This window comes from Oncorhynchus mykiss, chromosome 19 (assembly GCF_057628025.1).
Source record: "Oncorhynchus mykiss isolate SJ-2025 chromosome 19, ASM5762802v1, whole genome shotgun sequence".
Classification (NCBI taxonomy): Eukaryota; Metazoa; Chordata; class Actinopteri; order Salmoniformes; family Salmonidae; genus Oncorhynchus; species Oncorhynchus mykiss.
In genome coordinates this window covers 21,477,287-21,492,221 of record NC_143040.1, presented here as the reverse complement: position 1 = coordinate 21,492,221, position 14,935 = coordinate 21,477,287, and the positions used below count along the sequence as shown (strand labels likewise).

Here is a 14,935-nt window from a genome sequence, read left to right as displayed (position 1 = left end):
GGTTAGCAGAGCATTATAGCTAACTCTAAACTTTTTTAAAGTTAAAAGTCTAAACTAAATCCCCTAACCTGCTAACTTAATTATCCTGACCTGCTGCATAAATTCTCCTAACCTGCTACAAAAAAGTAACTTCAGGTTGTAACTGTATAGGCTACCACCTAGTTTCTACCATGAAGCAGCCTGACTGAGAGAACAACAGTGAAGATGGCTGAAAATTGCTAATGCTAGCAACAAAGTAGGCCCTTTTCATTTTTCATGAGAAGTGCCATAGGTTTCTTTTAGGCTTACATTCTTACAAAAATAGTTCCAAAGGGGTTCTTCGGCTGTCCCCATAGGAGAAGCCTTTCTGGTTCCAGGTAGAACCCCTTTTGGTTCCAGGTAGAACTATTTTGGGTTCTATGTAGAACCCTCTGTGTAAAGGGTTCTACATGGAACTTAAAAGGGATCTAACTGCAACCAAAAAGGGTTCTTCAAAGGGTTCTCCTATGGGGACAGCCGAAGAACCCCTTTAGGTTCTAGATAACACCTTTTTTCTAAGAGTGTAGAGCAAGGAGAAGTTTTCCATAAATTATTTAGACATTGGACTACTACTTTAACTAGTAAATCTAGAAAGCAGACCACAACAATAGACCACCAAGCTCGAGCTCGCCACACACCTGGACTAATTAGTTATAAAATGGGTACATTTATTGCTGATGCATCAAAATAGCTCAGGTATGTTGCCTAGTAGGTCTATCTGAAATTACAGCTAAGGATATTGGGACAGTAGCTAGCAAACACACATTGATGCTGCGATAATGTACATCAATTTGTGAGAATATACAGACTTGTCTGTTGTAATGATTGCTGCACTGATCGATTAGGGGAAATGTATCATGCTGGCTGCAACCTGGTCTCAGAGCATTATGTATTATTATGTACCCTCTATCAGGTATGGATATGTTTATTTTCGTATGGTATGTATTAATTTGTGGATGTCCATCACCCATTTTGTATGATATGTTACGCGTTACAATTCACATTATATTTAACAAATGCAAACGTACAATATGTTATGAATTTGTGAAATGAATATGCAAAACATATGATAGGCAATGAATTCTAGCTAGGTGGCTAATGTTAGCTAGTTGGCTGACGTTAGCTAGGCTAGGGGTTAGTGTTACGTTTAGGAGTTAGATTAAAGGGATAAAGTTAGGGTTAGTTAAAAGGGTTAAGGTTAGGTTTAGGGAAAGAGTTAGCTAACATGCTAAGTAGTTGCAAAGTAGCTAAAGAGTAGTACGTAGTTGCAAAGTTGCTAATTAGCTAAAATGCTGAAATTATTCACGATGAGATTCGAACTCACAACCTTTGGGTTGCTAGACTTTCGCATTATACCCTACCCGTTTTTGCCTTAACCAAAAATGTGTCTTATGTAAGCATACCAAAAGTAACATATTTGCGTGACCCGGATTTACATATACTATGTTACGTCTAGTATATGAGACCAGGCTGCAACACTAGGCTAGGCTATAGGCTTAACTAGGCCATATAAAGCTACTACTAGGCCAATATTGCAATGATATCCTGATTTAAGACTGTTTGAAAACAAAAGCTTCAGTCGCGTGGCGTGGCTTTATTTTGCAGAGACATTGCTAAAATGTCTGCGGCTCGGTAGTACAACACAAAGCGTGGGAGCACACTGGGGTCGCATCTGCACGCAGCTGACAGCTGTTCCCCTGCTGGCCTTTGTGCTCTTGTTCTACGGTTATGGTGGAGCTTGCTGTTACATTTCTCACTGGCTAGATGGACACTTGCAAATGGAAACATTTGAGCATGTATAAGAGCTCAGGCAAAACGTATCAATGGCTTTGTGGGGTCTTTCTGTAGTAACGTTGTAACACTGTCTGAAATATTGAAAAAGTTTTACACCTTACATGAATACATGTTATATGCATTGCATTTGAAATCTAGCTCAAATGTCTGCGCATGTTGTCGCTCAAATCTGATTGGCTTAATATTATTTATTTTTTGGTAAATTATAGTTTAATTTCATGATCATTCACCTTGATTACTGACATCTGTTAACTCGCAGCTCAAACATTTTATTGTGTTTTTTTTTTCATCAATAACTGTTCATTTCTATTGTTTCCTTAATTATCTGACGGGCTAGCAGTGGCAACGGATCCTGTTAATATGATCCTTGAGACGTCACTATCACCCCCATTGCAGTTAACATTTTAAATAGTTACGGTAGATTAATAGTTAAGGTTAGCGTAGGGACGTCCCAATGATCTTGGATAGCACTGATCCAGTGGAAACGGGCATCCAACACACAACCCCCTTCAAAGCGTTTAGGCTTTTGGCGCCGTCTATTTTAAATCCCCACTCCGGCCAATCACATGAGTTTTTCATTAAGCCGCCACAGACAACCGTGATAGTCTCAAAATATAGACCGTCAGCCAATCCAAACACCGTTCATGCCCTGCGTCCCGGATTCAAATTGAAATGTGTAATTTCAGCCAATCGAATATGACAAGCGGGAGGAGCTCTAAAAACATTTAATCAAGTTTGTGTGAACTGTCTCCCACTCACAAAACAGTGCGAAGGACTTTACATTGGCACTCATTGTACTTGTGTGGCTGGATAATAGGTGAGTAAGAGAACTTTTACACCTATCAAATCTTTCGTGATTTTCTACATGTTACGTTTGTTTATGGAATGCTTTTGAATTTAAGGCAAAACCTCTCAAATGCTTACTGAAGAATATGTGGTTAACTATTTTACTCAACTAAGCCAGCGAAGTTGGGAATGGCGCGCTGTGATGCAGTTGTTATTTAGCTAGCTAACTTGATGCCCTAACACATTTTTACAGAATGTATTGTTCTGCTCGTAGCCAAGAATGTTCAGTATGACAAGGAACATTTTAAAAGTTTTCCGTCCAGAAAATACTTTTTGGATACTTCTTTCAGACATAACATGCTAACATCGTGCTAGGTAGTTGGCGATGTTGCACGATGCATTCCATACTTGCTGCCATTGAGCTAGCCTAGCTAGCGTCGTTACTAGACGAACTTTGATCAGCCTTGCAGAAATGGTTTAGGTAGCCTTTCGGTCTTTATTTCTGACTAACAGGTATCATTCTGATGACCCCATTTATATTTGTTTAAATGGTTTGATCCTACTTATTGCATTTGTTGGGAGACTTGGTTTAGGCGGGAAACAAAATGGAGGGACGCTTATTGTCCTAGCCGTATAGCCACAATGAAGCAGGAACTCAATCGGATTAACGCGGTTTCGCGTCCTTGGGCTGTCCGTGGAGTGGTTTGTGGCTCGTTTACTCGGTGGTACCATCCGAAAACATACCTTTAACCGTTATTTATATATTGAGATTTTAATCAATTTTTGCTTAATATTTTTTTCCCTTTTTCAGAATATAGCAGCCATGCCGGGTAAAGATCCTAATAAGCCGAAGGGAAAGACTTCTTCCTATGCGTTCTTTGTTGCGACGTGCCGGGAAGAACACAAGAAAAAACACCCAGGAACTTCAGTGAACTTTTCCGAGTTCTCAAAGAAATGCTCAGAGAGGTGGAGGGTAAGTTCTGACTAAGCGGCCGCCATGTAAAAGTTGTTTTTTCCGGGGGGGCAGAGGGCGGGGCAAAGCGTGCCTACGAAACAGTTAGCAAATCAATGTATCAAATGGTGGGGATTTAGCGCAACATGGATGCTGCAATGAGTGGTGTGACTAATGCAGTTTCTCTTTTCCAGACCATGTCTGCAAAAGAGAAGGTGAAGTTTGAGGACATGGCCAAGGGTGACAAAGTCCGTTATGACAAGGACATGAAGGGTTATGTGCCCCCTAAGGGATCTAAGGCAGCAGGAAAGAGAAAGAAGGACCCCAATGCCCCCAAAAGGCCACCGTAAGTACTCCACCTATACAACTATTGATTTCTGTAGCATTCTGTTCAGATTTTGGAACTAAATGTGTTCTCAACATTCTATCCCCAATAGTTCTGCATTTTTTGTGTTCTGTGCTGAACACCGTGGAAGAATCAAGGCTGATAACCCAGGCATGGGCATTGGCGACATCGCCAAGCAGCTGGGTCTGCTGTGGGGCAAGCAGACTCCAAAAGATAAGCAGCCACACGAAGCAAAGGCCGCCAAGCTGAAGGAAAAGTATGAGAAGGTAAGGTCCACTTCAACTATCATTTATCATGACTCACTAGAACCGTTGTAGGAGACTCATGAAAACCAAGTCCATTTTTGTTGTAGGATGTTGCTGCCTACAAGGCTAAGGGAGGCGCAGGCGCAACTGCTAAGAGTGGCCCTGGCAGGCCAGCTGTTGGCAAGAAGGCAGCGCCCATGGATGATGATGACGATGATGATGACGAAGAGGATGATGATGAGGAAGAGGAGGATGACGAGGATGACGACTAAACTGCCTGGAAACTTGAGCTGGAGTATTTGCAAAACAATGTGAACCTTACAATGTAACATTTATAGCATTTGGGATTTTTCAGAACATGTACAGTGATGTGCAATGGCTGCAATAATGCATACAGGGGTCATATTGTGCTGTCTTGTAAATGAACAGCTCCTAATTCTCAAAGCACTGCTTGTTTTGTCTTTGGATGGTGGCATGTTCTTTTCCGCCCTATATTGATATTGTTTCCACTGCCGTTTTTAAGAAATACAAGAAAATGTGTAGACGTTTGCGACCCATTTTTAACGTGGAGTTTCAGTGTAGAATGATTTCTTTTTATAATAAAATTTTGTTTTGTATATTATGATTAACTTCCTTGCCTTGTTGATGACAAGTTAGATTAGGGATGTGATTAGACTAGTCCAATTCAGATTTTTTTCCTTCACCCCACTAACGGGTCTTTCAGAGCTGATCATTTAAAAGCCCGCTTGGTAGAAAAAAATATCTGAATTGGCTGTGTAAAAGCCAAATGTACTCCATGTTGGTTAGCTAATAGTTTCAAGGTAGTGACCTATTAAATTGCACTAAAACTTCAATGATATAGCTTAATACTCAGGCAATTCATGAAGTATATTGAACAAAATAAATGCAACATGTTGGGTTTCATGAGCTGAAATAAAAGCTCATTTTCTGTATTTCTATTTACCCATTTAGGGAGCATTTCTCCTTTGCCAAGATAATCCATCCACCTGTCATGTGGCATATTAAACAATACATTAAAGGCCGGTCAAATGTGCAGTTTGTCAACACAATGCCACATCAAGTTAACAGGAATGCCCAACTGCACTCTTGTCAGTCTAGCAACCCCTCAATGTTCACTTCTCTACCCTAAGCCAAGTCCAGCTCTCCCACACGGTATAAAGGGGTTTGCTGGTATGGGCAATGAAATGCAGTGTTAAGATCAAGGCCCGTCGTTGTGCCATGTTTCAAGGATCTGTACACTGCCAGTAAGCTGAAAATGTCCCAGTTCTTCCATGGCCTGCATACTCACCAATGGAGATGTCACAGACAGATACTGACTGGTTTTCTGATCAACCGATGCATATGTGAAATCCATAGATTAGGGCCTAATGCATTTATTTCAATTGACTGACCTTATGAATTGTAAAATCTTAATTGTTGAGTTTATACTGAAAATATATAAATGCATGTTTTACCTTTAACTAGGCAGGTCAGTTGACTGCCTTGTTCAGGGGCAGAACGACAGATTTACCATGCCAGCTCAGGAATTCGCTCTTAACTAGGTTACCTGCCGCCCGATCAGACTAGGTCACTAAAGGTAGACCTTGCGGTTACCAGCTAACAAGTCAATAGGGCACAGATGGTCTGAGGGAAATGCGTGGTTGACATATGGCCAGACAGGGTTGAGGCATTTTCTTTTGGATAGATAACATAATGAGACCATGTTTATCTGGGGGAGGGGTGAGGACCCCAAAATCTGGGGGATTTAGTGTAATCAGACCTGAACTGAAGGTTCAAAAGATGCATGAATACAATAGGCCTCTAGCAACATAGCTGCAATTGAACGTAATAAAAAAGACCCCTAGACCCCTAAAAATTGTATTTCAAGGAAAAGGGGAAAAAGTTGTTGGTAAAAAGGTAAAATTTATTGCCATGAGTACAGCTCGAGCCAATATGTTTTTATAAGTTAGATATGTACACCTTCATCCAAGGCTCACTGCATAGCTCTTTTAGAAACAAACCTATTTACATTATAAAAAATGCATACATATCACATACCCCAAAGAAAACACATTTTCTTAATTTTGCTTTGAACAAATTGGTGTCTGATTCTTGTTGCTTTGTAGTCATCATTCAACAACAACATTTACATACCAAGCTGGAAATATATAAAAACACAGACCCTTTCTTTATATAGCCATTTGAAATTCACCAGTTAGAGCAAACATGTTAAATTCAAGCTTTTGGAATTTCACTGTGCCTAAGACCAACATCATTGAAGTAGTAAGTCCTTTCAAAACATCCAGTGTTCATTCTTGACCATGACTCATGAGTGGACTTATCCATCTAGCCTGGTCCCAGATCTGTTTGTGCTTTCTTGCCAATTAAACACCTGTGGGTCATTGTACAAACAGATCTGAGACCAGGTTATAATCCATTGCAGTTTTCAAAAACATAGTATTCTTAAAACCCTAGCTAGTGGGCAGTTTATTACACGACTACTAGAAGTGGTTTTGAATTGTTGAATGTTCAATTCTGCACATTGATTAATGAATCCTCCACCAAAGTTTTTTTAAAGTTAGAAAAATTCTCAGACCCCTGAGTAATAGCCCAAAGACCCCAATAAGATGTAAAACCGAGAGAAGAGAGCAAGAACGTGTAAACATCTACAACTGAAAAAATGTCCATTATCCAAGTGTGTGTACGGACGAGTATCTTCCTTGGGACATGGTTGAGAGAGCACAGTATCCCCTATATAGTGCATTGCTTTTGACCAGGGCCCTTAGGTATTGGTGTCATTTCAGCTAAACCTACACAATTTCAACTCTAAAAAGCTATTTGGAGACAGCGAAAACAAGCAAAATTGACTCCAGCCATTATAACCTTAACCTTAGTTGTTGCTTCATTCCCCAGTCAATAAGGGACTTAACTTTCTACAAACATGTCATACAGCAATTAGCTGCTAAGCACTAGCTCAGCACCGAGATTAAAAAGAGTTAAGTTCCATGTAAAGTCAAAAGTGCAGTGTCATAGCAATCTTCTACCACCGCACTGTTTTAAGACAAAAGTTGCCTCAGATCAATGTGCTCTAGCCAGACAGTCTTTCCACCCGCTCGGAGGCCTGCCAGCTATTACCGCTTAAACTGCATTTGCCATTTAATGGGGATTGGAATGACTTTAGTAGCCCATTTTAAAATAGTTGGTGTATGTTGACTGCCATACACAATTGACGTCCCTGCCCATAGGGCTCTGGAAGTAGTGCACTATATAGGGAAATAGTGTGCCATTTTGGACGTACACAACCTCTCAATGCAGCAGACAGTTGAAGTGCAGTGTTCGATGCTCTATCCTGTCGAGTGAGTTCCAGTTGGAGTAAAATACCATCTGTGGGGCTGTAGCTTTAAACCGCTACAATATTGTTCATCTCCCACTTTTGTGTGCTTTTGCTGGTGTCACAGTCTGCGATGAAGACCTTGTGGAGGATGTCCGACCGGTCCAGGCACCTCCCTGTGGGGACGTGGGTGAACCTGTGGAGGTCCTGGGAGGGAAACGAAACAGTGAGTTCACTTACACGACATATACCCTCACACATACATGCTAATACGCCATGTTCAGCAGTACCATCAAGCTGTAGCGCGATAGGAAAAACTCATAATACTGTATTGGTAACAAGGATGGATTCTCTTTCCAACTGTTTACCACATCTTATGAAGCAATCATGTATTGAAACAATGGCACCAATCTAAGGAGGTTCTTATTTGAGGATTAGACACTTTGTATATGAAGTTAGATGCAGCTGCATACCTTGAAGTATCTCCACTCTGTGTTCTCGTTCATGTTACAGTGTGTAACGATCACCGCCGACCCGTCTGGTCCTTTCGTCAAGCACTGGTCATACTGCATGAGCTGGTTGGCTTCATTTATCCTGAAAAGCTACAAGAGGTGTTTTATCAGTAAATGAGGAATAATGTTCAGGAATAAATAAAGTCTCTAATCACAAATGACACAAAGGGTTTTCGGACCTGGTTCCCACCCATTCTGTGACAGGGCCCAATCTCCACGTTGCCTCCGTTGGTGTGGCCCATACTGTCAATGCAGTAGCTGGTCTCATATCCACGGACCTGGAACAAAGCAATAATGCTCACTATACATTCCAAATGCAATTTCACTACATATACACAAAAGTATGTGGACACCCCTTCAAATGAGTGGATTTGACTTTCAGCCACACCTGATGCTGACAGGTGTATACAATCGAGCACACTGCCATGCAATCTCCATAGCCTCATATTGGCAGTATATGATCCTGATCCTGAAGAGCTCAGTGACTTTCAACATGGCACCGTCATAGGATGCCACCTTTCCAACAAGTCAGTTAGTCAAATTTCTGCCCTGCTAGAACTTCTCAGCTTGCAGGCACCAGAACGTCAGCTTGCAGGCACCAGGCCCACCACAAGGATTCGTTAGAGCACGATGGGACAAGGAAATCCTGCCGCCCAAACCCTCCCCTAACCCGGACGATGCTGGGCCAATTGTGCGCTGCCTCACGGGTCTCCCGGTCACGGCCGGCTGTGACACAGCTTGGGATCGAACCCGGGTCTGTAGTGACGCCTTAGGCCACTCCACCATTCGGGAGGCCAACTAAGTGCTCTTATTGTGAAGTGAAAACGTCTAGGAGCAACAATGCCTCAGCAGTGAAGTGGTAGGCCAAACAAGCTCACAGAACGGGACTGGCAAGTTGCAATGCTATCGAGTTCCAAACTGCCTCGAAGTAACGTCAGCACAATAACTGTTCGTCGGGAGCTTCATGAAATGGGTTTCCATGGCCGAGCAGCAACACACAAGCCTAAGATCACCATGCGCAATGCCAAGCGTCGGCTTGAGTGGTGTAAAGCTCGCTGCCATTGGACTCTGGAGCAGAGGAAACACGTTTTCTGGAGCGATGAATCAGGCTTCACCATCTGACAGTCCAACGGACAAATGTAGGTTTGGCAGATGCCATAGTGCCAACTGTCAAGTTTGGTGGAGGAGATATAATGGTCTGGGACTATTTTTCATGGTTTGGGCTAGGACCCCTAGTCCCAGTAAAGGGAAATCTTAACGCTACAGCATACAACATTCTGGATGATTCTGTGCTTCCAACTTTGTGGCAACAGTTTCGGGAAGGCCCTTTCCTGTTTCAGCATGACAATGCCCCCGTGCACAAAGCAAGGTCCATACAGACATGTTTTGTCGAGATCGATGTGGAAGAACTTCACTGGCCTGCACAGAGCCCTAACCTCGACCCCATCGAACATCTTTGGGATGAATTGGAACCCCAACTGCAAGCCAGGCCTAATCACCCACCCTCACTAATGCTCGTGGCTAAATGGAAGCAAGTCCCCACAGCAACGTTCCAACATCTAGTGAAAAGCCTTCCCAGAAGAGTGGAGGCTGTTAAAGCAGGGGACAAACTCCACTAAATGGCCATGATGTTGGAATGAGATGTTCAATGAGCAGGAGTCCACATACTTTTGGTCATGTAGCAGACAGTAACACACTACTCTTTAACAGATGCATATGTTGATATTTTAAGTAAGACTACAATTCAGCTTTTAGCTACTATTGTGTAGTATGAATAAACTAAAAACGAAATATGGACAATACTTTAGCCTACCTCTCCCCACTCCACGTTTTTGGGGGGCAGTGGGTAGTTCATGGGGATGTCATAGGCAATTTCTTCCATGAACCACTTGAAGCTCTTGCACCGGTGCTCCTCTCTGAACTTCTTGAGCTGGCTGATGTCCCCGTAGGCCAGGGTGAGGGTCTCCGGCCGGCTTGCGTAGAAGTAGTCCTTGTAGTCGTCCCACCAAACCTCCACCACACGCACATAGTTCTGGAGCAGGGAGGATCAGAATAAAACACCAATAATTCGTTTCCATGAAGGACAACACCCCTTGAAGGACATCAGTCAGTCAATCTATATGCTACTTCTCATATGGTGTTTTTCCATAAGATTGCTGATGTTTTATGATACAGATGACCGATACATATGGTGATATCTATATAATAAGCGGCTGTAGGCCTACATGAACTGTGCTTAGCACAATATATAATTCAATCTAGTCACCCTTGTAGACATTTGAAACTGGCTGAACCCTATTAGTTTACAAGGATGAATCCAAGTAAATAAGCAGATGGTGCCAGGTCAGCTCAAAGGAGCCAAAAAAAGCTGCCAGGGATTTGCCAGAGTGAGCTAGCCTGGTCCCAGATCTGTTTGTGTTGTCCTGCCAACTCTTACAGTCATTGTGACAATCACCACAGGAGTTGGAAAGACATTGAACGCAGATCTGGGAGCAGGCTAAGAGGGGCAGCCTGGGTGCTTAGTTTGACAGACTTGGCACACTGACCTTAAGTGTGGGCGAGGAGCCAATGTGGGCAGGGGGTGGGTTGCCCTGCCAGCCCTGTAGGCGGTAGATATGGCCCACGCGGGAGCACGGCACAAAGAGCAGCTGGCCACCACACTGCCAGATCTGGGATCAGATCAGGACGATAGAACAAACATGCTGGAGTTACACAGATGGTACATAGAGAGCGGAAAATACGATAGTATACCAGTACAATAGAGAGATCTTAGCGTGTACCTTATAGGATATCTCAAAGTTCTCCCCTCCCCAGATCTGCAATCCTGGGTCATAGAGGCCCAGCTCAAAGAAGAAGTCCCTCTCAATGGCAAACAGCCCCCCAGCCATGGCAGGAGACCTGAGAAAGGCCCAAAACTACATTACCCACAATCCACAGGAGCCTCATCCAGAGAGAGGGACAAGAGCTAAAATGTAGTAGGGAAGAAGGTGGACTCATGATGAAATAGGGAGAAACATAAGCATTATGACAAAAAGAGTGAACAAGAACATTGACCCAAAGAGTGCTCCCAAACAATCCTTAATGTCAAATGACCAAATATCATGCTAGCCATCAAAGGTGACACATTACTGACTTATCTTCTCAAACAATAGAATAACGTGGTAGGATACATGATAGGATACCGAGTTGTGGAGAAGACAGAAGAGATTATTGGTGAGGAAATCACACCAAGAAAAACTGAGAATGAGAATGCAGGACATTAGCGAGAGATTTCAAAGCATTTAATTTCAAAATACTTAAGCGTTGATTTCTAAAGGCACAAGCAGTGGCAGCTGTCAAAATTCCTTCCAGGTATCAGAGACTGCTAGCATTCAGGGTTCAGACAAATTGATACTTTTAAATTGGTCCAGGCCATAGGCGTTTCCTCAAGAGCATGAAATTTGGCACTAGAGCAAGTTAGAGAAATGAATAAACCACATTGAGGGCTACAGTTGGTAATTCATGGGTATTACATATCTTTCTGATTATTGTTACATCTACAGACCACTATATGGGGTAGCACTTGTGTTTCATAGTCAGCATACACAATAGAGAAGTGCCAAGCAGTAGTATGAGCAAGCCAAGGCCAAGCAAATAGTACTGTACATGCAAACAGGGGTTGATGTTGCAAGCAGGGTAGATTTTTAGTGCTGATAAATTACCGATAGGGCTCAGTTTTAGTTAATCTCTTCTCCTTCTCCCTGCTACTGAGGGGCACACGCTTCCAGAGCATGCTCCAGTCCCATGCGCCGCGGGCAAAGCCATCCTCGTCCCCTCCCCCTTGTGGGTCAATATGGAATGTCTGGCCTTCTATGGAGTCTATGAGAGGGACCGTGCACACCGTTCTGGGTAGGGACCGCCGGTGGGGAGATGGAGGGTTTCATGCATCACACACACACACACACACACAGGGGGGAAACAAACAATACATCTGGGTTTTAGATGGGCATGCAAGGCATGGATGGTAGCAGGATGTTTACCGATAAGGCTCGGTCTTATGCTTTCGCTTAGCCTTCTCCCTGCTGGAGAGAGGCACTCTCTTCCACAGCAGGCTCCAGTCCCAGGCTCCCCGGGCCAGCCCGTCCTCATCACCACCTTGCTGGGGCTCTATGGTATAATCACTGCCGTCTATATAATCTATCAGAGGTACAGTGCATACCGTTCTGGAAACAGGCAATGAGAATACACACACAATATGTTACAGTGGGGCAGCCACTGCACTAAATGGATATTAATTACTGATCAATATTTAGCATAGATAAACAGTTGTGCATATTCAGCATGGATGGATACACCCATTTACACATTTTCAATACAATCATCTGCACATGAATTAGGTTGTATATAAACGTCAATGTATATCACTAGTTATGCTGTGACATAATACAGAGATGTTTCTGGTAGAGGATTCATGACCTGCACCGTTCATTGATGGATCAGAATATTTTTCATTATTACAGTAGAACAAGTCATATATGGAAGTAGAAATATTCAAAATCACAGCCGCAGACCACTCATACCTGTCCTTGGATATGGGGGCCACCAGAGGGGCGTACCAGTTGGCAGCGACTTCACAGTGAGCGTCTAAATAGATAAGAACCTATAGACGACAGGACACACACCGTGGCCAAACACGTCAGACACTGGAGAGAACAGTTGCTTGACAGAGAAGTTGTTACCATTCCATCTATATTAGTGGCTCCAGATCAATCCATTCATTCATTCATTCCTCTTTGTCTCATCTGTCACACAGTAAGTGTAGAGGTGATGGAGTAGCTGTAACGTACCTGTCCCAGGGTGGCTACATGGGCTCCTATACTCCTAGCCTGGATGAGGCCCTCTCGCTTCTCATTGCGGTGCAGTTTGACCAGGCCGTTCCACTGCTTAATGTACTCTTCTAGTCGCTCCTTCAGGTGCACTGGAGACCGACAGGGACAGTGAGATTAAACCTACTTTTATTTGTCACGTACACAGTTAACCGGGAGGTACAAAAGGTGCAGTGAAACGCTTGTGTGCTAGGCCCCAGAACAATGCAGTACAATACATCAGTAAGACTAAAATCAATAACAAGTAATAGAAGAGGTAGCATTCCTAGTCTGATATGTACACAATAGGATATCCTACAGTGTTAGATCATCATTGCGCTATGAAAAGTATGACTGTGTTTACAAATATAAAGTGGGTAATGTCTTGGTCGCGCAGATTATATACACTACAATCGTCACTATAAATTACAACAGTACTTAGCACCGCTGAACAGAGTGTTGGCAGTCAATCTCCTGTTCACACAGCAAAGACCTTGAAGTCGTCAGCCTTGTTAAAATACTCTAAACCAGAAGGTGGCAGAAGCGTTGTTTGACACTGCATGTCAGTGTGTTGCTAAGTTTATGGCCTAGATTCCAATGTTAGCTAGCTAGCTGTGCTAATGTTGCAATTTTGCAGAAAGCCCTTGTTGATACTAGCCAGAGCTAGATTACTACCTAGCAAGATGACGAAGAAACAGCTAAATTTATTCTCCATAATCCCATACAGCTAAGTACCAGCCCATGGCCAAAAGTTTAACTAGCTAGCTAACGTTAGCATATTCGCTAGATGATGCAACATAGCTAGCTAGCTCTGTTTCGTTAGCTAGCTAACGTCAGCATATTTACAAGCTAGTGCAACATACACCTGTTGCTGACAGGTGTATAACATTGACCATAAAGCCATGCAATCACAACAGACAAAATATTGGCAGTAGAATGGCCTTACTGACGAGCTCAGTGAATTTCAACATGGCATAATCATAGGATGTCTCCTTTCCAACAAGTCAGTTCATCAAAATTCTGCCACGTTAGGGCTGTCCTGGTCAACTGTAGGTGCTGTTATTGTGAAGTGGAGCAACAGCAGCTCAGCCGCGAAGTGGTAGGCCACACAAGCTCACAGAACGGGACCCAGAGTGCTGAAGTGAGTAAAAATTGTCTGTCTTCGGTTGCAACATTCACTAATGAGTTCCAAACAGAAATGGTTTGTCGAGATCGTAGTGGAAGAATTTGAATGGCCTGAACAGAGCCCTGACCTGAAACCCCATCGAACACCTTTGGGATTAATTGGAATGCCGACTGCAAGCCAGGCCTATTTACCCAACATCAGTGCCCAACCAAACTAATGCTTGTGGCTGAATGGAAGCAAGTCCCCGCAGCAATGTTCCAAGTGTAAAGCCTTCCCAGAAGAGTGGGGGCTGTTATAGCAACAATGTGGGGGGACCAACTCCATATTAATGCCCATGTTTTTGGAATGAGACGTTCAACGAGCAGGTGTCCATATACTTTTGGTAATTTTGTGTAGCTAGCTAAGGACACTGCAGCTAACACAGGCAGCGGTTTCATGGAAACTAATCCATTGTGATTTCCTTGTCAATATTTGCTCCAGTGGTTAGCTAGCTTGCAGGAAATCTTTAGTGTTGTGTGCATCGAGTCTGTGCACTTAGCTAGCTAACATTGCATATGAAGTGTGACTGGCGCATGACATTTAACTGTGGCTGTACGGAGAAAACGCCCTCTTCCCAGTCACTCGTCAGCTCTCCCACGTTGGGGTTTGTGCTCTCTGATTGGCTCAAAGTCAAGTTGTTGGCCACTGACGAGAATTGTAATTCTACAAGTAAAAACGGCAGGTTAGTCACTACCGGGTCGGCACGCAGCAGGTACCGCTTTTGTTGTAGTAAGAAAAGGCACGGCCTACCACTGTGATAAGTACCTATCAGCAGCAAGACGGTTTCATGGTTTAACTATACAGAGATATTTCTGTATCAACCCTAAAATACTATTTTATAAACCCTAACCTTGAGTTTAATTCCACATCAGAAGTGCAATGACGATGAGCCCCTGGCATCGCTATATATTGCTTGCGGTCTGTGAGTCACAACCTTTATAA

General features: G+C 43.2%; 2 protein-coding genes across 4 annotated transcripts in view; one reads left to right on the top strand and one right to left on the bottom strand.

Moving 5' to 3' along the window:
- Window positions 1-2,595: 2,595 nt before the first annotated feature.
- LOC110497386 (high mobility group protein B2) lies at window positions 2,596-4,763 on the top strand. Its single transcript, XM_021573467.3, has 5 exons — window positions 2,596-2,629; window positions 3,410-3,571; window positions 3,745-3,896; window positions 3,988-4,162; window positions 4,249-4,763. Exons 2-5 carry the CDS (start codon window positions 3,422-3,424, stop codon window positions 4,411-4,413), a joined length of 642 nt encoding a protein of 213 aa, XP_021429142.3. The 5' UTR covers window positions 2,596-2,629; window positions 3,410-3,421; the 3' UTR covers window positions 4,414-4,763.
- Window positions 4,764-6,044: 1,281 nt separating this feature from the next.
- The window catches only part of LOC110497385 (N-acetylgalactosaminyltransferase 7), a 32,712-nt gene continuing 23,821 nt past the window's right edge, over window positions 6,045-14,935 (bottom strand). The window contains exons 4-12 of one of the 3 annotated variants that reach the window (XR_016488670.1): window positions 12,811-12,941; window positions 12,544-12,623; window positions 11,686-12,186; window positions 10,765-10,882; window positions 10,531-10,653; window positions 9,798-10,016; window positions 8,164-8,262; window positions 7,946-8,074; window positions 6,045-7,679 (exon numbers count right to left, since the gene is read on the bottom strand). Coding sequence is in view for 2 of the 3 variants with exons in the window: in XM_021573466.3 (XP_021429141.2) it covers window positions 7,542-7,679; window positions 7,946-8,074; window positions 8,164-8,262; window positions 9,798-10,016; window positions 10,531-10,653; window positions 10,765-10,882; window positions 11,686-11,868; window positions 12,544-12,623; window positions 12,811-12,941 (1,220 nt within the window). In the remaining variant the exon portion in view is untranslated. The remainder of the gene's footprint in view (window positions 7,680-7,945; window positions 8,075-8,163; window positions 8,263-9,797; window positions 10,017-10,530; window positions 10,654-10,764; window positions 10,883-11,685; window positions 12,187-12,543; window positions 12,624-12,810; window positions 12,942-14,935) is intronic. The other 2 variants (XM_021573466.3, XM_021573465.3) reach the window with 2 other exon arrangements.

Bases quoted from the DNA above. Each gene is read 5' to 3' on its own strand.
- LOC110497386 (XM_021573467.3), top strand. From the start codon at position 3,422: ATGCCGGGTAAAGATCCTAATAAGCCGAAGGGAAAGACTTCTTCCTAT. The intron at 3,897-3,987 runs GTAAGTACTCCA...TATCCCCAATAG, and splicing joins AATGCCCCCAAAAGGCCACC to TTCTGCATTTTTTGTGTTCT. The intron at 4,163-4,248 runs GTAAGGTCCACT...TTTTTGTTGTAG, and splicing joins TGAAGGAAAAGTATGAGAAG to GATGTTGCTGCCTACAAGGC.